At 35.4% G+C, this 20,578-nt stretch overlaps 1 protein-coding gene across 1 annotated transcript; it reads right to left on the bottom strand.

Annotated features, from left to right (window-relative positions):
• Window positions 1-3,228: 3,228 nt before the first annotated feature.
• On the bottom strand, window positions 3,229-19,095 carry LOC113309964 (pectin acetylesterase 5-like). Its single transcript, XM_026558487.1, has 13 exons — window positions 18,504-19,095; window positions 8,240-8,458; window positions 5,769-5,851; window positions 5,275-5,401; window positions 5,059-5,141; window positions 4,866-4,961; window positions 4,649-4,776; window positions 4,497-4,557; window positions 4,330-4,392; window positions 4,132-4,215; window positions 3,943-4,042; window positions 3,638-3,777; window positions 3,229-3,516 (listed from the first exon to the last, which is right to left on the bottom strand). The coding sequence occupies exons 1-13, from the start codon at window positions 19,093-19,095 to the stop codon at window positions 3,406-3,408; spliced, it is 1,887 nt and encodes a 628-aa protein (XP_026414272.1). The 3' UTR covers window positions 3,229-3,405.
• Between the last annotated feature and the right edge of the window lie 1,483 nt (window positions 19,096-20,578).

Genomic DNA, 20,578 nt, shown 5'->3' with positions numbered 1-20,578 from the left:
AAATTGTAGAAGATGTCAAACCTAGAAGAAGTAAGAGACCAAGAAAGGCAACAAGCTTTGGTCCAGAATGGGTTCTTGTAGAAGGTAGTAAGAATGAAATTCTTAGTGTTACTAAATATGTTATGCATGTTGACGATGACCCTACGACTTATGATGAGGCTATGAGTTCCAGATATGCTAGTTTCTGGAAAGAGTCTATCAATGATGAAAAGAATTCACTTTTGATTAACGGTACTTGGATATATTGTAATTTACCTCAAGGCGTAAAGCCTATTGGGTGTAAATGGATATTCAAAAAAAGATGAATGTCGATGGTTCCATTGATAAGTTTAAATCCAGATTAGTTGCTAACGGTTATAAGCAAAAACATGGAATTGATTACTTTGATACATATGCTCCTGTTGCTCGAATCTCATCTATTCGTTGTTTGATCGCACTTGCTTCTATTCACAACTTAATTATTCATCAAATGGATGTCAAAACTGCTTTTCTAAATGGTGATTTAGATAAAGAGATATATAAGGAACAACCTGAAGGTTTCATATTTCCAGGCCAAGAAAAGAAGGTTTGCAAGTTGGTTAAATCTCTTTATGGCTTGAAGCAAGCTCCCATGCAATGGCATGAGAAGTTTGATAAAGTAGCTTTGTCATATGGTTTTGTTGCGAATGATGATGATAAATGTATCTATAGTAAACATGATAGTTCTGTATGTGTAATTCTCTGCTTGTATGTTGATGATATGCTTATTTTTGGATCTGACATATCTCGTATTGAAAAAACAAAAAGGTTTCTCAGCTCTAATTTTGACATGAAGGATTTAGGAGAGGCTGATGTGATCTTAGGAACTAAAATTCTAAGAAAGGGGAATGAGTTGGTTTTAACCCAATCTCATTATATTGAGATATTTCTCAAGAAGTATGGTCATTTTGATGACATCCCAGCCGTCACTCCTATGGATCCTAATGTAAAGTTAATGAAGAATATTGGACGTGCTCATAAGCAATTTGAGTATTCCAGTGTTATTGGAAGTCTTATGTATGCTATGTATTGCACAAGACCGGGCATAGCCCAATCCGTGGGAGGCTATGTCGTTTCTCAAGTAACCCAGGTGTTGAACACTGGAAAGCAGTTTCAAAAGTATTGGATCACTTGAAGGGAAGCATTGATTATGGTGTGCATTATCAAGGCTATAACGTTGTATTAGAAGGATACAGCGATGCTAATTGGAATAATGTAGAATCGAAATCCAAGTCGACTGGTGGATGGATATTTACATTAGGAGGTGCTGTTGTGTCTTGGATTTCCAAGAAGCAAACCTGTATTTCCGATTCAACAATGTTGTCAGAATTGATAGAACTTACGGATGCATGTAAGGAGGCAGAATGGCTTATAAACTTACTTGAGGAAATCCCATTTTGGAAGAAGCCAACTCCAGCAGTCTTGATTAATTGTGATAATCAGGCTACGATTTTTAATGTCACTAACAAGACATATAATGGGAAGTCAAGACATGCAAGTCTTAGACATCAAATTGTGAGACAACTACCCAAGAGAGGAGTAGTTTCGGTTAGCTTTATTGAATCAAAGAAGAACTTGGCAGACCCATTCACAAAGAGTCTACCAAATGCAATGTTTTCAATAAAATGTGAGGAAATGGGACTAAGGTGTGTGAAGGAAAGTTGACCACCTATAGCAGAAACCCAACCTATTTTTTGAAAAAGATAAACAAGGTTCAATGTGGTACCAACAAGTTATGGAAGTGGTCATGGTGCACTAATAATAAACTTCTGATTTCAAATTAGTGCCATGGTTCTGCAAGAAACAAAGGATGGATGAAAATCCTTAATAAGTCTATAGTTGTTTATAGGTGTATCGCAGAAGCACCTTAGATACTTACCTGTATGAGTATGGAAATCAAGCCGTTTCCTAAGATAAAAAGACCGCTCTCTGAGTGACTCATGAATTCAGGATAAGCACAGAGCCATTAATGTGCTGGCTACAGAACACACTACCATAGAAATCAGTATGTGTGGAGATTCCGGTTTTATCACATGGGGTACTTGGTTCAAGACTGGTTTCACCATTGAACCCCGATAAGGCTTTGAATTTCTTACACTAAGTGAATGTTCAAATCCAAAAGATACCTATCATTTATGTATTGATTTCGAAGAAGATGCTTATTTCCCAACTAAGCGTGAACTACGTTGGCTGGATCCCACTCGGGTACGTAGGCAGTCACTTTGGTGATGCAGCTACTCTGATTTAAAAGTTTTTACTTTGTTTTTGTGCTTGATCCCACTCGGGTACGTAGGCTGTGTTCGGTTAATGAATTTGAAAACCTATTCGGTTTTCCAGAAATTTCCACAAAACATTTCTGTTCGCATAGGGTTTCTTCAAGAGACACCAATAATGGATTCCCGTTAAAAGCGTCTGTTCGTGATACAAAGACATCATGAAAAGGCATGAATACCTCTTTAATTAGCGAAGGCTTTCTCCCATTTCAATCATCAAAAACTCTTTCTCTCTAAGCATCTTCAGAAACAAATACAGTGTGTTCTTGGTTGGGTCAAGGGAGTACAACCTTTGAATCCAACAACGTTGTTAGGGCTTCATTGTATCCTGACAGCAATATTTCGCTGACCGATTGTACTCGCCAATTTATTGGGAAGGGTCGAAATAATTGCTGAAAAGAATCGCAAGGCCTTGAAGCTCCAGTGATACAACATTCTTTTCTTTCTTGTTTTCATCCTCTATTACCCTGATTTTTCCAACCGTGGAGCAGTCTGTCTTCCTGAAGCCAGGATGCCATATTGGCCAGTGAAGCTCGCCAGAAGATCAGACATGCGTATCCAACTCTAAATATGGAAGCTGATGAAGGGGATGATTATATACATCTTACGGATCATGGAATTTTTTGCGGTGGACCCAAGGTTACAAGATGATCTATTGCTGAGCTTTTGGATTTAATTTGTTCTTCATATTTTGTGAAGGCGTTTAGTTAAAGCTGATAACATTTATATTAATCTTACAGTTAGATTAAAATTCCCATGGTGCCATGATAGTGTTACCTTATTTGATATGTATTCTAGGAATGGACAGAGTACAAACGAGTTTGTAGAAAGTGCATTTTATGGAACTTGTAAATATGCCTCAAACTTGTAAGGAACAACATACAAGACAATAACTGGATTATTTGAAAGCGTTGTTTCTATTATAACAAACAACACAAGAATGAAAGGAAATCTTTATTTATTTTTTTGTTTTTTTAAAATGAAAAAACTCTTTCGGTCGAGCCCCCTGCTGATGGATGTCGTGTAGTTAACCTCATCATGCTTTGTGTAACTTCGCCCAGATCTAACCTCACCACCAAAATTCATATTGTAGTACTCCTCCAAGTTCTCCCGATTATTCCCACACTTTATTACTACAAGTAGGATTGCAAGGATATCGGCAATTATTGATATAATGTACCGTATTTCTATTGAAATACCAATCCCCTACTGCTTCTGCAATGGTCTGTTAAAAAAAATCAAAAAGGTTAAAAACATAGCATGGGCTTGGATCATCAATGCCGCCATTGATTGATAGGTTAACCTCCAATGAAACAATGTGCAAAGTTAACTGTCAAGGTGTTTACCTTATTGTTGATCCTTGGAGAATGCAAATGCCATTTGTCGCTATCCGTCTGGCAATGCGCAAAGCATGAATCTATGAACATACCTATATTTTTTTTCCGCTTATATTGGCTCAGTACTCTTAACATGGAATCTCGGAATGCTGTGAATTATAGTACGTTAACAAGAAAATGGATGAGAAATCAAGATCGAAAGAGTATATTGTGCGCCATTTCTCATATTTGGTTGTTGTAATCCTGCTCACTCTTTATTCTAATACTCTAAAACCATATGTAAAATAGACAATCGAGGGGTTATTAGTTTATACCATGTAATTTATAGAGCATGCTTGGGCTACATTGTGCAATGTCCTTTGTACATTTCGCCCAATAATCGTATGCCGAAGGTGGAAGCAAAACATTTTCTATCTGAGTAATCAAACCGGAAAAAAATGAGATGTGTTTAGGAAATGCAAGTTTGCAAATAAATGGGCATTAATATGTTATGGTTTCTTTACCTGCAACGCATCATAAGAAGGATTTACGAGGAAAACTGGCGTCTTTAGGTTCTTGACAAAATTTTGGGGAAATAAACACTGGGACTGGGATATAGTAATTCAAAAGACATAAGATCCACATGTTAGGTAAAAAATTTTGTGGCAGCTAATAGAAGAAAATACTGCAAATTTTATATATTTAGTAAAGAGGCAACGAACCAGGCTTCCCGTAAATGGTTTCAGTTCCGCGAGACACGCTTTGTTCAAACTAGCCACCATACCCTGCGGTTGAGGTTGATGTGAATCACACAAAATATTGAATATGTAACAAAAAATTTGTAAGAATACGAGCAGGCATCAAGTTAAAAAAAAAAAAAAAAAAAAACCTGGAATTTTACTACACCATGAAAGAAAGAACGTATGGTGCGGCCACCGGATATATCTTTCCTTTAGTGTCAAAAAACGGGAGCATCATAAGTTAATTACATGTAGAGATGAAAAGATTCAAAGCTCAAACATAATTTTTTCTTATACATACTCGTCTATGAAAAACCCCGCATCTGAGAGACATTTCACATTTACTTTTCCAGGAGTAAAAAGTTCTGCAAAACTATCACAATGTATGAGTGTCGCCAATCCACCAGCAGAGCAACCTGTAAGAAAAGCCTGCATGATCTGTGTTGTTAAAATCTATAGAATTTAAATGCTTAAAAAAAAAATTTGATGAATAAAAATACATGGCTTCACTGACGGACCTGTTTAGCATTGTATATCCCTAACTCCATAAGTTCGACCATAACTGCATCCCAGATGAGCTGTCCTCTGAAGTATAGTTGGCCTGTTGTATTATACTACGCAAGAAAACACCAACAGAACCGAAAGTATTAGTTGTGTTAGGAATGCGTGAATATCTACTGGAACCATGGACATAGTTTTGAATGTAACAACCTCATATTCGCCGGTGCGAGTCCCAGAAAAAAAAAAAGCACCGTCACAATAGCGTACCTTTACTTTGTTCCAGTTATAGAACCCTACATAAGAGAAAACGTATTCAAGTCTAAGAATATTAAAATGTCTAATGGTGCAAACAAAGAAAAATTAACTTGAAACAAAACCGGACTACTGAACTCAAAATGAATGGCAAGTATGCAAGCAATGTTTTACCAGGATTTTTCGACTTGTTGCTACTCAAAATTCCGCCAAAACCCATTTTCTCCATGAACTTCGATGATCCAATCGGACTCTGCTTACGTTCAGAACATGACTTCATTGTATTGCACAGGCCACCGCCCTGCAAAAGAAAAGAAAACGAAGCGGTGAATGTCAAACACCACAAATAGCTAATTACTCCATAAAAATTTGTACAGTAAAATATGAGTTGCACCACTCTAATACGCTGAGGTATTTTAAGCTTCCACATGGGAGGGATACCCATTACAAATATTATTTTTTTTCTTTTGAAATAGTAGACATTAAGAAATAGTTTTTTGACTCATGAAAACAAAAAGTTAGAAATCAGGTATAGAACAAAGTTTGGATATCTTTTACTTATAACTTCTGGGATTGACTTTGTTTCTGCCTTCTGGTATGTAAACACTCTCTTAAAAGGAAATGAAATCCATAAAGATTGCATCAAAGAATAATAAAGTTATGCATACCTCAAGGTGAATAAGCCAATTATCAGCACCAGAACCAAAACCCCTGCTGAAATGAAACGCAGGTGCACTTCCATCTAGACAAACTATCTCTCAGACATCCAAAGATCAATTAAAATGAATTGTAAGCGAAAAACCAAAAGTTCAAATTGCTCCAAAATGGACAGTTTTATTGCTTTATTGATCATTCTGAGATATAGATCCTCCATTTTTGATATGTATTACCTCTTTTTTTTTATTAGTTATTTTGGCACAAGATCTTAAAATTATTCTAATTATTAAGCAGTTAAAGCAATTGCCAGACAGCAGTAACAATTTTATAAATCTTATGGAAAGGACAGATTTTAGATATAGTTAAAATTAAAATAAGACAAACTTTGTTTCTTAAACGGTAGTCTAGATGTTCTAACGGTTGTTTGACAAAAATAATTATTGTTGGTTAATAAAAAATCGACAAATTAATCTAAATATTATTTTCCAGAAAAGAGAAAATAATTATGTTTGATTTTCATGGGTAAGAAAATTAAACAATTGAGTATGAGAAGCACAAAAAAATAGACAAATTAATTTAAATATTATTTTGAGACTAACAATTGACCGTTAAAAAATAATTAACTAACAAATTTGATTTAGCCAAACACCTGGAACATAGTCGACTACCGTTGACAGTTTAGATATTTTTAAAATATTTAGCTCAATCGTCCTATTCCATCTTCTTCCAATTTTCTCGTTCTTCAAATTCCTTTTGCTAACGTTAATTTTAGAGTCATATGTATTCTTCCTCTTTAGGGATGGCCATTTGCTCCACCCAAACCCATCCCCGTGGGTACCCGTCTCTATTGGGTAAGATTTTACCCGTACAAACGGGTTTGGGGTAGGATATGGGTAATACCCTAAATTAGTGAAGCGGGGATGGGATTCTAGGTCCCCGCCCCATACCCACCCCGTACGTTCCCATTTTAGGATTTTATATTTTTATTAATTATTTTTATTATATTTAAACTTTTAACAATAACTTGTACATTGAAACTATCATTAATCCCATCCCCGCTTATTGAAACTAAGATATTATATTATATTATAAAAGAAAAGGTAAAGGTATAAAATATCATTAATTATTTATATTATATTTAAACTAAGAAATTATATTATATTATATTATAAAAGAAAAAGATATGCTGAATGGTAATGAAATTCTTTTTTTATTGAAATGTTTTTTTTTTACATTTAATACATCATTATGGTTATATGATACACTTTCTTATTTTGGCTATGTGGATCAAAATTCGATGGTGAAACATTTTGGGAAGAAACTGAAGCAGACGATGAAGTGGTCAACATGGAGGAAAATACTTCATAAGAAATAATTAAGAACTAAAATGAGTGATGCTCGTTTATAGACCAATTTGTTTTTCTTTGCTTGTTTTACGATGAATTTATGAGTTTGAAATTTTAAATTATTATTATTATTATTGGTTGAACTTAGGTATTGATTATTAAATTAACTCATCATATTTTAGCTTAATGTTATGGATAACCCGTAAAAAACCTGCCCCGTACGGGTATCTCCCATACCCACCCCGTCCCAGATCAAGCGGGTAATGGAGAGGGTGTGGTTTTTTTTTTTTTAACGGGGCAGTGATTAGGATACAAGATCTCCGCCCCATGACCATCCCTATTCCTCTTCTTCACCTTTCAAGTTCCATCGTTTTCCTTGCCACCTTCTTCCCCTATCAAGTCCATTGTATCCGTTGCCACCACCGCACAACCACTACGATACCCATTGCCACCACGTTTATTGAAACATCAGTTGATCTAAAATAAATTCAATAAAAACCTTTTCAACAATAACACAGGGAGAAAAAGAGGTTCTAAAAAGCTTCATCCTTTAGACCTGAACTCCATCGTTCACCTTTATCTTAAAAAAGAACAAGTACCCAATTTTGGAAAACCTCATTAAACCTAAGCAAATCAATTACTTTATTGCAGCTGCATGGAAAAATGGAGGGAAATAAAATCACTTCAAACCCCAATTTTGTATCATTTTGTCAAATATCTTTTTTTTTTTGAATTTACAACCTTCCCATAGAGTCCTGGTTTTGAATACTACGCTCTAAGTGGTATACTCCGTATAAATCTCATACTCGTAAATTAGTGGTGCTATATTACGAGATTTGGTTATTGTTTAAAGCGAAGATTTGCTGTTCATTAATGAGTATGAAAATGTAGGTAACATGTTCAACGAAATGTCTGTAGGGCGTGGTTAGTATTTAATTTGGTTAGGATATAGCATCATTAACCTTTTTTTTATAAGGGCATTCCCGTAAAGTATGCAAACGGTCAAAGTCAATCCACAATCCTAATGCATCAACTGCACATTTTACGACCCAAACTCTAATTAGGTTCTAAACATGCGACCATTTTACAAAATATCTCTATTATTTTCCAAAATATAGAAAAAAAGATGCCATTACCTGCTCCTATTTCTGAAGCACCACGCAATAGAGTTAAATCGATTTTAATAGGATCGTCGCTTGGTAGTGAGTACTGTGCATTGACAGTCGTTGTTGTATAGATGATGGCAATGACAACCAAAAGTGTCATACCGTTTTTTATATAATCATTTGTTCTTCGATAAGCGAAAGAACCTCTACTTCTTTCTTCTTTTTGGACATCTCCCATTTGGTAAGTCTCTAATTTTTCCATTACAAGATTGCTGGAGTGAATATCAAAGTTGGGATTTTGTTATTATTCCTTTTGAAAATATTAGTACCAAATCTTTGTTTCTAAAAAATGTTAAGCAAGAGAATTAGGTTTTATATGGGGAAAAATATAACTGACTATACAACTTGCACATAATTCACAAAGTAAAGAATGCTATTTTTAATGAAATAGTTCTTTAACCACTATATTAGTTGTAACTAAACAACTCGATGTAAGAATGTAATCCACCCAAATAAGATCCTCAAACAACCGCCAACGAGGAGAATCTACTTTGGTACTTGACATGCATGCATGTTTATCTGATTGGTTATTGGTTAATATGTTAGAGACTTATGGTTGGGTCGTGGATTCTGGTGCCCTTTTCCAGTCAAACAAAGTTAACGTCACATGCTTGATTTGAGCAGTTAAATGATTTGAATTGATGGCTCAGGGTTATCCACTTGTAAGGTGAGAGATGTGTTTAAACGTGCGTTACGTGCGTGGGTCATTCAAATTCAGGTACACCGTCAACCAGGATTAGAACCACCAACTGCGCGCTGAATCAGTTAATGGACGATAAGCCAACAGACCGAACTCAGTTTAAGAGTTCAACAGTCAACTGATCGAGTGGATGGTGCGTAATATAGAAATGTTCGTGAACCGGGATCTTATTAGTAGTAACCTTGATATGCTTGCATTCTTTTCCAAGTTGATTATTTTTTTACAGCTAGCACCCATTATTACTCTCCGTCTTCATTGTTGAGTTCAATGATATTTACATGTAGAGTGCACTTGCTTTGCACGACCAGCACCGAGTTTTGCATACTCCTCCGTATAATCCTTAGTGAGCATCTGATTCTTCAGAGTTTGTGATGCAGATGAGCAGGCTATATCCTATTTGGAGGCAAAACATCCAAGTGTCGTAATTTAAATCATTAGGAGTCCATTTCGATGGGAAACAAGCCAAAGAAAAAGACAATCTTCAGAATTTAGTCAAATTCCATCGTTTAGGGCATCAAACAGGTGTTTTTGCTATTTTAGGAAAGTTCTTATTTTGTTAATAACTTCTTCTTTAGGAGTCTGTTTGGGTCGCCGTTTGAGGCGGATTGTTTTATTTTATGAGTACTTTTATTATTTAAGGTCGACCAAAATTTGCCAAAAATAGCAAATTAGGATCTGAGTCGGTTTAGGGGTTTTTTTCATCCTTTCTTGACTAGCAAGTTAGGGTTTTCCCCCAAGTCTATAAAAGAGTCCACCATAAATTGTTTAAGGGAGATAATCTAATTAATATATCTTCTTTATCAAACTTTGTTCAAGTTTAATCGATTTTTTATCTAAAGTTGGGAAACCAAAGTCTAGATATCAATCAATGTCCATAGTCGATATTCCTAGGAATATTTGAAGTCTGAACAACACCTCTCTTTTCTTTACTTTCGCTAATATCCGCTGCATCAGTTGGCATCAGAGCCAATTCGATTCTAGGGTTAGTAATATGCCAAGACTAGCAATTGGTCGAGGTCGTGGACGAGGTCGTGGTCGAAGCCAAGGAGTTGATCCAATTGATTATAATATGATGAAGGAAGAAATATTGAATGAAATCCGAGTGATGATGGTCAGAATAACATTCGACATGAAGAAGAAGACGAAGAAGAAGGAGATAATCTAATTAATATATCTTCTTTATCAAACTTTGTTCAAGTTTAATCGATTTTTTATCTAAAATTGGGAAACCAAAGTCTAGATATTAATCAATGTTCATAGTCGATATTCCTAGGATCAATTTGGGAATGGTGATGGCTACCAACACTCCAACCAGGGAAGGTATTGGGGGTGTCTTAGGGGTCCTCCAGCCACCCCCAAATCCTAAAAAGACACCCAAAAATCAATTTTTCATGTGTAATTTTTGGAAAAAAATAATAGCCCCCTAGAAATTTAATATTTAACCCATAGTGTTGTTTTAGTCCACCTAGTCTTTCAAACCTGCTTCCGTCGTTGACTCCAACTTCTCCGTATATGTCATAGAAGAGCTTGTTCAAGGCAACATCACCTTCTAGCTTATATTGTTTCTCCTGAAAGATAGGTTCGGTGACGCATAATTCAACAGTTGACCGAAAAACTAGAGATTCGTTAAAATGAAATGTTGCTATTGTGTATTGGATTCCATTAAGAGATAACTGAATCATTGTACAACCAAATTCAGCAGTGTGGGAATTAAAACAATGTAGAATTAGAGCAAGTCTTATGGTGGAATCCAACGTGTGGAAAAACCATGGAATGTTAAGTCTAATGGCTTCCAAGTTGGGGTTTTCCACAGAAAATCCAAGCAAGGTTCCACCGTTTCGTGGAAGGGTTCGTGGAATCCATCTGAACGCCAATAAGAATAGCGTTAAACGCTATTAAGAATAACTTTTTTTTGTCCGTAGATTTAGGATGACTTGTTGAAATCTAACGGCTGAGAAAAAAACGCTATTCTTAATAGCGTTTTCACTATTCCACCACTACACTTGCACTTCCATCCACGGTTCCAAATGTTGAGGTGGCGTGGAAGATGGAAGATGGAACTCTTCTACCATAAGACTTGCTCTTATAGTCTGAGAACCCTTAGTTTTCTAGTATTAAAAGTAGGAATTGAGAAATTCAAATTACTAAAATCACAACATTGTACATTTAAATTAGAAGCCTTTCATCACCCAGACAGTTTTTCTCCAACTCAACTTCAGTAATGATGATGGATGGCGAGGTAAAATCTGCTCCTGCTGATGCTTCGAATTGATTATTCTCAATAAATTGTTTCAGATATTTGTTTTTTTTTTTAAAATAAAATCATCAATAATACATAATCCCACTTATCTTGTTCAAATTCTTTGGAATCTATTCCTTTCCTTATTAATCTTCGATGAAGAGCATCCTCATCGCCATCATAAACTTGGAAGATATTTTCGTTAAATTACAAACCCTTCAAATCATTCATAAACACAAATCAAATAAAACCACTAAAATTCACAAAACCCTAGAATTTTTGATTACGTTAAGAACCATTTTAATACTGTTAAGAAATGGACATAACTAGCTAATCAAATAAGACGAAAACAATCGATTGAATTCCTGAACCCCAGAATTAATTTTACAAAACCTAGTTGAAGATTCAGTTCGTGAGATTCTTAGCTATTTTGAGAAGAGTAGAGGGAGAAGAAGGATTATCGAAGAGAAAGAAAAGAAAGGAAAGTGTTAAAGCTTTCTTATCTTCTTTTGGTCATGATTAGGTTTTTGCGGAAAGTGTTAAAGCTTCTCTTTGGGAATGGCCTAATAAAAAAGATAGAAATATGAAGAAGAAATTATGAAGTTTTATTCCATTTGCAGGCCGATGGACGATTTGACAAGAAAGAAATGCCAGATTGTATGGCGGAAGGAGAAGAAATTTTAATCAACTTAATATTGCGATAAAGTGTACCCTCTTTAACTTGGCTATGCCTTTTAGGATTTTTGATGACTACTCTTTAAGTACTCTTATTTGTAACTGGGAGGCAGTGATCGGCAATTACCAATCAGTAGCTTTTTCTTTTTCTTTTGGCAATTGTCACTTTTGATGACTTTTATCTCTTAGTATAATTTGCCCTTTTGTGTTAAAAAAAAAAAGAGAATTGTTGATGTATTGTAAACATGGCAGATTTGTAATTTTCTTCTTCAGTCGGATCGGATGCCTTTATTTAAAGATGGAGATAATCCAAGGGCGTATATGAATGAAACATGCAAGAAACCAAAAATACATGCGACGTACAAAAAATACGTGCGGGAATGAAAAAAAAAACGAAAATGACCTATGACATCCGATCTATAGCACCCATATGCACCCAGTGTTAGGTGGGGTTCCACGTGGCTTTATAATTTCAAAAAACAATCTGTTTGAATTTTACGACCATGACATGTCTTGATGGTGGATCAGAATCGACAGATTATGTTTGATAAAACCTTTTAGATTTCTCATCGGGATGCTCACCACCCATGAGAAATAAACTAGGTTTCACACCGTTCACAAAAGAAGAAATACGAAAAGCCACCTTGGGTAATATTTATCAGGGAAGATGAATCTCGGATTCGTCTTCTCCTCTAGATCTCATATGTACAATAGCACATATATATATATATGTATATCAATGCTTCATGATTGAATCATCAATAATCATGAATAATGATTGTAAAGTAAGTAAAACGAAAAGGGGAAATCAGGTTGTTTTCTTTTTAGAAACCAAAATCAAGTTGTATGATGATGTGATCGATTTAGTGAAATTTCGATTAAAATTTTAAAATCCATGATGATTTTGTTATTTAAAAATTTTCAGTGATCTTGCAAAACAATAGGACAAGTGATTGAGATTGAATATGAACTTCGGAAAAAAAAAATCCAATCCTTGTACAAACATATTTTGTAATTCAATTGAGCCATTCATCCATTCATAATTCAATTTAGCCATTCATCCATTCATCTAATGATATCCATTGTCGAGAATTACTCGTTGAAACAGAGTTTTTCTCACTTTTCATTAGGTGTGGATGACATGGCATTTAAGGTTTTTTCCTTCGTAATGCCACATGGGCGACACCTAACAATGGGTGCATTTGGGTGTAATAAATTGGGTGCCATATATCACGGTTGAAAAAAAAAGCTAGTGTTTTCAAGTAAGCGAGGGGGTAGATATGCATTGTATCCATTTTCATTTACATGCAGATGATGGGTAGATATGCATTGCATCCATTTTCATTTACAGATGATGTGGGCAGGGACGGAGGTAGGGGTGGCTTACCTAGGTTGTACCCCCTCCCACCCCCACCCCCACCCCAAATTTTATGAAAACATGAGTAACGTGCTGTAATTGGGGAGAAAATTTTATGTAGCCCAAGTAAGGTTTGGAGTTAGCCCATTAGTGACTATTACGAAAGCCCATCCAGCCATTTCATAATGTGTATCGTGTTGTATACTTGTATAAGCAAAAACAAATCTCTCGTAGTTTTATTTTTCTGTTTCGTCTTCGTAGTTCTTAGGTTAATTACGGGACAAATCTTAAAAATGCAGTACATGTGATATAGGTATTGCTCCAAATATTTCACAAATTCAAAATATTTTGTGAAAAAAGAATCAGGGAAAGACTGCATGCACACTTTAGTTATGTTACTGCATTTATCTTTGTGATGGTTTAGACAAATGAAATTGAGATCTATGAAAAAGAAAAATTTAGCCCACCCAGACATTGAATCCTGGTTCCGTAGCTGGATGTGGGGAAAGGCGGTGATGATATTGGTTTTGTGACAGGGAGGAGAAGCACATGATAAATTAAGACATAATTCTTTGTGTTACCGTTCTTTTCTTCTTGGAAAAGAAGAACACCGCTTCTTCATTCTTCAAAAATTAAGGTTAACGTTGACCTTGTTGACTAACGGGTCAATGGTCCAAACCTTAATCTTATCGACTAATTTGAACTTCCCGTCAGTTTAGGATTTCATCTTTACTTATATAATTCCCAAATAAAATCAATGAAAGGTATTGAAATGTTATGTTAGAAGAGCATACTATTTGCCAATTCCCACAATCATCAAAGAAATTAGATTCACATGAGGTTCCGAGTAATATTATTAGAAAATCCTTTGAAATTTTTGAAAATATTAAAAAAAATCTCACTGGATTTGTTCGATAAAGTAGAAAACATACTGAAACCAATGATATTAACACTTTAAATATATATTTATTTTAGGGACTTTTTGTACACACTAGGGCTTAACATGGTTTCGGTTTTCCGCGGAACCGGACCGAACCATATCAATTAGGAAGAAACCAAACCGAACCATTTATTAATGATTGATTATGGTGTAGAAAGTGGAAAACCGATAGTGTTGGTTTTGGTTTGGTTTGACCTCTAAAACCGAACCAAAAAACATTGGAAAACCGATTAATTTTTAAACTTAGTTTCTACAGTTGATTTACAAGCATTAGTAACTACCAATTGATTTAGAGGATAAATAGAAACACTAAATATAATATTTCATTATGATACTCTCCCTCTTTCTCTTTCTCCTTCTCTCAGTCGCCTCCCTTCTCCACCCCCAACTACAGCAGCCACTGCTGCTAATCGACTTTCTTCTTCCCGTCTTCCTTCTTTTTTGTTTGTCATTAACTAAATCAAGATATATTATATATATTCTTTTGATTTCTAGATTTAGAGTAAGCTTTAACTATTCTTGATATTCTTTTTTATTTATTTTTTGTCTGTAAATTTCTGTAAACCAATAATATCTGCAGCTACGATTTTTTTTTTCTGTAAATTTGTATAATATTTTTTTTTTGGTTTGACATAATATTGGTTAACCAAAAACCTCAGGGACAAACCGAAACCGTTGGAACCATTTGGAAACCGAACCAATGGTTAATGGATTGGTTTGGTTTAGATTTTTAGAAACCGATAGTATTGGTTTCGGTTTTGATTTGGCTAGAAACCGAACCAAAACCGACCATGAACATTCCTAGTACACACCCTCTTAAATATGATTAGCACTCAAGCCGGTTCACAACAAATAATTAAAATTGAATTTTGGCCTAAAACTAACCGCCACGTCCGTCCAAATAAGTGTTAAACTGTGTGCTTCGCAATGTCACATTCTACACTAACTAAGACATAAAATACCCTACGATCAATCTTATGTCTGCTACATTTCCTATAGCCACAACTGTGCAGGCCATATTGAAGACTCTTCGCTATTAAACATAAGTTTCCTCTAGCGAGTATTTATGATGAAGGTCTTCGTTCCTAGAGGAAGAGTATTTATCATGTACACGTTACTTCAGCAGATGAGGGGAAAGAAGATGTGGAAGTTATAAACATTGTAAGTTCAATTATAGGAAAGAGACAGGGGGTTTGGGACTCTCCTCCTCATCCTATTTTATCACCCCTCTCTTCTTACCAAGAAATTTCAGATCTAGACTTCAAAATTCAGAAATCAGACCTTTTAAAAGATGTGGTAAATCAGATTCTATTTTATCCTCCGCATAATGAAAATTCCATACAATTGCAAAATAAATTGGTTCAAATAGAGGATTCGGTCGAATTATACATTACCCCCGAAGAATATATCTCTATGCACAGTGATCTTCCAAAACCGGCTTTTTGCATTACATTTTCTAATTCATCGGTTTCTATTGATTCTCCTAAGTCGGGTTTTTGCATTTCAATTTCAGACTCTTATGTCTCTACTCTTATGTCTCTCTGGACTATCCACATCCTTCCAAATAGAGGATTCGCTATTTTATGCATCCCACTTCATAATTTGAATCAATTTGGTTCTTGGTTCTTTGGATGTGGCGTCACCATGACTATCCAAGGATACACTCTCCATAAATGAAAATATTGAACAGTTACAAGTTCAGGATGCAGAAAGAGGAAAGAGAAAATCCATGTATGTCTCTCTACCTTATGTCAATCCTTTTCCACTATTATCTCTCGGTATATTTGAAAATGTTGGAAATTTTGGGTTAAACAAGAGGATGAAAACAAAAACAGAAAATGGTGTATCCCTGACTTCAAGGCTCTTTCGATTCTTTTAGACAATAATTCGACCTTTTCCAATAAATTTGGCGAGTACAAACGGTCTCTCGAATTATGCCTTCAGGATTCAGTGAAGCCCTAACACCGTAATCGAATTCAAGGATTGTACTTCCTTGACCCGCCCAAGAATCACACTGTATAAGGTTCTGATGATGCTTTTTAGAGAAGAAGAAAACAGATTGTTTTTGATGTGTTGGAATGGGAGAACATCTTCGCTACTTATAGTGATATTCATGCATGTTGGTAGTGTCGTTTCATCACCAACATACGCTTCCAAAAGCCATTAATGGTGGCTTATGGGAAGAGACGCGTGTGTTCAATTTTGAATGGAAACTTCTAGGTTTTACAAAGTAAAACCAGAAAAAATTTCCACGAGACGCTGTCTCGGGAAACCTTGAAAATATCCAGGCCGATCACCGTATAACTCTGCGTAGCGGCAAACCTTGAAAATATCCAACATTCTCCCCCTATTTTCAAAAATGAGAAAAACACAAAAACACAAAGTAAAAAAAAAATAAAAAATAAAATAAATCAGAGTGGATGCATCACTAAAGTGACTGCCTACGTACCCGAGTGGGATCAAGCCAACGTAGTTCACGCTTAGTTTGGGAAATAAGCATCATCTTTGAAACCAATACATAAATGATAGGTATCTTTTGGATTTGAACCTTCACTTAGTGTAAGAAATTCAAAGCCTTATCGAGGTTCAGTGGTGAAACTAGTCTTGAACCAAGTACCCCTAATGATAAAACCGGAATTTCAACACATATTGATTTCTGAGAATAGTGTGTTCTGTAGCTCGCACATTAATGGCCATGTGCTTAAATCTTGGATTCATGAGTCTTCTTTATAGAACGGTATTCTTCTCTTAGGAAACAGCCTGATTTCCATACTCATATAGGTAAGTCTCGAAGGTATTTCTGCGAGACACCTTGTGATAAAAGTTAGACTTATTAAGGATTTTCATCCTTCCTATTTTCTTGCAGAAAACCAGCACTAATTAGAAATGGGAAGTTTTGTTTATTGCTCCATAATCACCTCCATAACTTGTTGGTACCACATTGAACCTTGTTTATCCTTTCCAAAACATAGGTTGGGTTTCTGCTATGGGCGATCAAACTTCATTCACAGACCTTATTCCCATTTCATTACACTTTATTGAAACCACTGCCTTTGGTAGACTTTTTGTAAATGGGTCTGCCAAGTTCTTACTTGTTTCAATATATTTTACTGCATACTCCTATTTTGAGTAATTGTCTTACCATTTGATGTCTAAGACTTGCATGTCTTGACTTTCCATTATAAGTCTTGTTAGAGACATTATAAATAGTTTCTTGATTATCACAATTAATCAAGACCGATGGACATGTCTTCTTCCAAAATGGGATTTCAAAAAGTAAGTTTCTAAGCCATTCCGCCTCCTTACATGCATCGGTTAACGTTATCAATTTTGACAACATTATTGAGTCAGAAATACAGGTCTTCTTCTTGGAACTCCAAGACACAGCAGCACCTCCTAATGTAAATATCCATCCACCAGTCAACTTGGATTTGGATTCTACATTGTTCCAGGTAGCATCACTGTATCCTTCTAATACAACAGGATAGTCATTATAATGCAAACCATAGTCAATGGTTCCTTTCAAGTAAGCCAAAACTCTTGAAACTGCTTTCCAGTGTTCAACCCCTGGGTTACTTGAGAAACGACATAGCAATCCCACGCTATGAGCTATGTCCGGTCTTGTGCAATGCATAGCATACATAAGATTTCCAATAATACTAGAATACTCAAGTGGTGCATGAGTACGCCCAGTGTTGTTCATTAAGTTTATAGTAGGTTCTAAAGGAGTAGGGGCTGGTTTGTCATCAAAATGACCATAATTCTTGAGAAATTTCTCAATGTAATGAGATTGGGCTAAAACCAACTCATCTCCCTTTCTTAGGATTTTGATTCCCAAGATCACATCAGTCTCCCCTAAGTCCTTCATATCAAAGTTAGAGCTAAGAAACTTCTTTGTTTCTTCCACACGAGATATGTGAGATCCAAAAATAAGCATATCATCAACATACAAACAGAGAATCACACATCCAGAACTATCATGCTTACTATAGATACATTTATCATCATCATTCGCAACAAAACCATATGACAAATCTACTTTGTCAAACTTCTCATGCCATTGCATGGGATCTTGCTTCAAGCCATAAAGAGATTTTACCAACTTGCAAACCTTCTTTTCTTGGCCTGGCAATATGAAACCTTCGGGTTGTTTCATATATATCTCTTCTTCTAAATCACCATTTAGAAAGGCGTTTTTGACATCCATTTGATGTATAATTAACTTATGTGTAGAGGGAAGTGCAATAAAACAACGAATAGATGAGATGCGAGCAACAGGAGCATATGTATCAAAATAGTCAATTCCATGTCGTTGTTTATTACCCTTAGCAACTAGTCTGGCTTTGAACTTATCAATGGAACCGTCTGCATTCATTTTTCTCTTGAATACCCATTTACATCCTATAGGCTTTACGCCAGGAGGTAAATCACAATATATCCAAGTACCATTAGAAAAAAGTGAATGTTTTTCATCATTGATGGACTCTTTCCAGAAAATAGCATCTCTGGAACTCATTTCCTCATCATAAGTTTTAGGGTCATCATCAACATGCATTACATATCTAGTCATACTAAGAATTTCATTCTTACTACCTTCTACAAGATATTGTACCCATTCCGGACCAAAGCTTTTCGCTTTCCTTGCTCTCTTACTTCTTCTAGGTTCGATATCTTCTATACTTTCAGAAATATCTTCTATGTTAGGAGAAGAATGTTCATCATTGTTAATAGTCTCTATATATTCTAGACTAGGTAACAATGGGTTTTCTATGGGTTGCATTTGGGAACTATTCCTATTCAAGTTCTCAAAAAATTCCACATCTACAGATTCTACAATCTCAAAAGTGTCAAGGATTAAAAATCTGTAAGTAATACTGTTAAGTGAATAACCTACAAAAGCACATCTATACGCCATATTTCCTAAATTAGGTCTTTTAGGATCAGGCTTCCTAACATATGCTAAGCAACCCCAAACTTTAAGTCTTTTCAAATTTGGTTTAGTATTAAACCACAATTCATAGGGAGAAACATTCTTCTTTTTCAAAGGAATTCTATTCAAAATATAGCATGCAGATAACATAGCTTCACCCCACAAGGAATTAGGCAAATTAGAACTAATAAGCATAGCATTAACCATCTCAACCAACGTTCTATTTTTCCTTTCCGCAATACCATTTTGTTGAGGTGTATAAGGTGCAGTAAATTGATGAATTAAACCATGCTCTTGACAAAATAATTTAAATTCATTAGGAAAATACTCACCACCACGATCAGAACATAAAATTTTAATTTTCTGTCCTAATTGTGTCTCTACTTCTGCTTTGTATATTTTTAACATATCAAAGACTTCATCCTTAGATTTCATCAAGTAAGTATAAGCATATCTAGTGCAATCATCAATAAAAGTAACATAGTATTTGTTTCCACCACGAGTCACATGATTTTTTAAATCACCAACATCACTATGTACTAATTCAAGAAAGGAAGAATTTCTAACTACAGACTTAAAGGAAATTCTATGTATTTTTGCTTGCACACATATTTCACACTTAGAGATATTATCAAAATTGCAATCAGAAATTAATCCTAATTTTCTCATGTTTCTAAGGGACCCATCATTCACATGTCCTAATCTACCATGCCATAAATTAACGGAGTCAATAGTATAAGCAGAACCATTATTTTTTAAATTAAGCTTAATCATCCCATTACAAGCATATCCTTGTCCAAAAAATACACCATTTTTGGACAATACAAACTTATTAGACTCATAAGTCGCCTTGAATCCGGCCTTCATAACGAGGTCTCCAGAAACAAGGTTTTTCACAATGTTAGGGACATGTAATACATTAGTAAGAGTAACAGTCTTTCCTGAAGTAAAGGAGAGATCAATAGTGCATTTTCCAATCACTTTGTTGTGTAAGTTGTTTGCAGAGACAACTTCGTTTCCTTCGCCAGTAACCGATTCATATGTCTTGTAGAGATGCCTGTCTTTACAGATATGGACAGTTGAACCATTTTCGTACCACCATCCACTCTCATTGTTAGAAACGGCGTTGGCGGCTTGCACTACAATAACAAGTTTGTCATCGACCATGTTTGCCTCCTTTTTCTGTCCTTGTTGTTTCTTTTTGAGACGACAGTCACGAGAAATATGGTTGGGTTTATCACAGAAGAAGCAAGGCCCCTTCTTCTTACTCTTCTTGTTGGGATGTTGCTTCTTAAACTGAGTATCATTATTAGGTTTCAAAGCATTTGGTGTCTTAGAAAAATCTACACTGTTAACCTTAAAATGATCCTCAGTTTGCTGACTATCCTTAATTTCTCGTTTACGAGAGTCCTCTTCTATACGAAGATGACGCTGTAAACCTTCTAAATCATAGTTAGTCTCAGAATGA

Source organism: Papaver somniferum, chromosome 9 (genome assembly GCF_003573695.1).
Source record: "Papaver somniferum cultivar HN1 chromosome 9, ASM357369v1, whole genome shotgun sequence".
NCBI classification, from domain to species: domain Eukaryota; kingdom Viridiplantae; phylum Streptophyta; class Magnoliopsida; order Ranunculales; family Papaveraceae; genus Papaver; species Papaver somniferum.
This window is presented reverse-complemented; position numbering and strand designations above follow the sequence as displayed.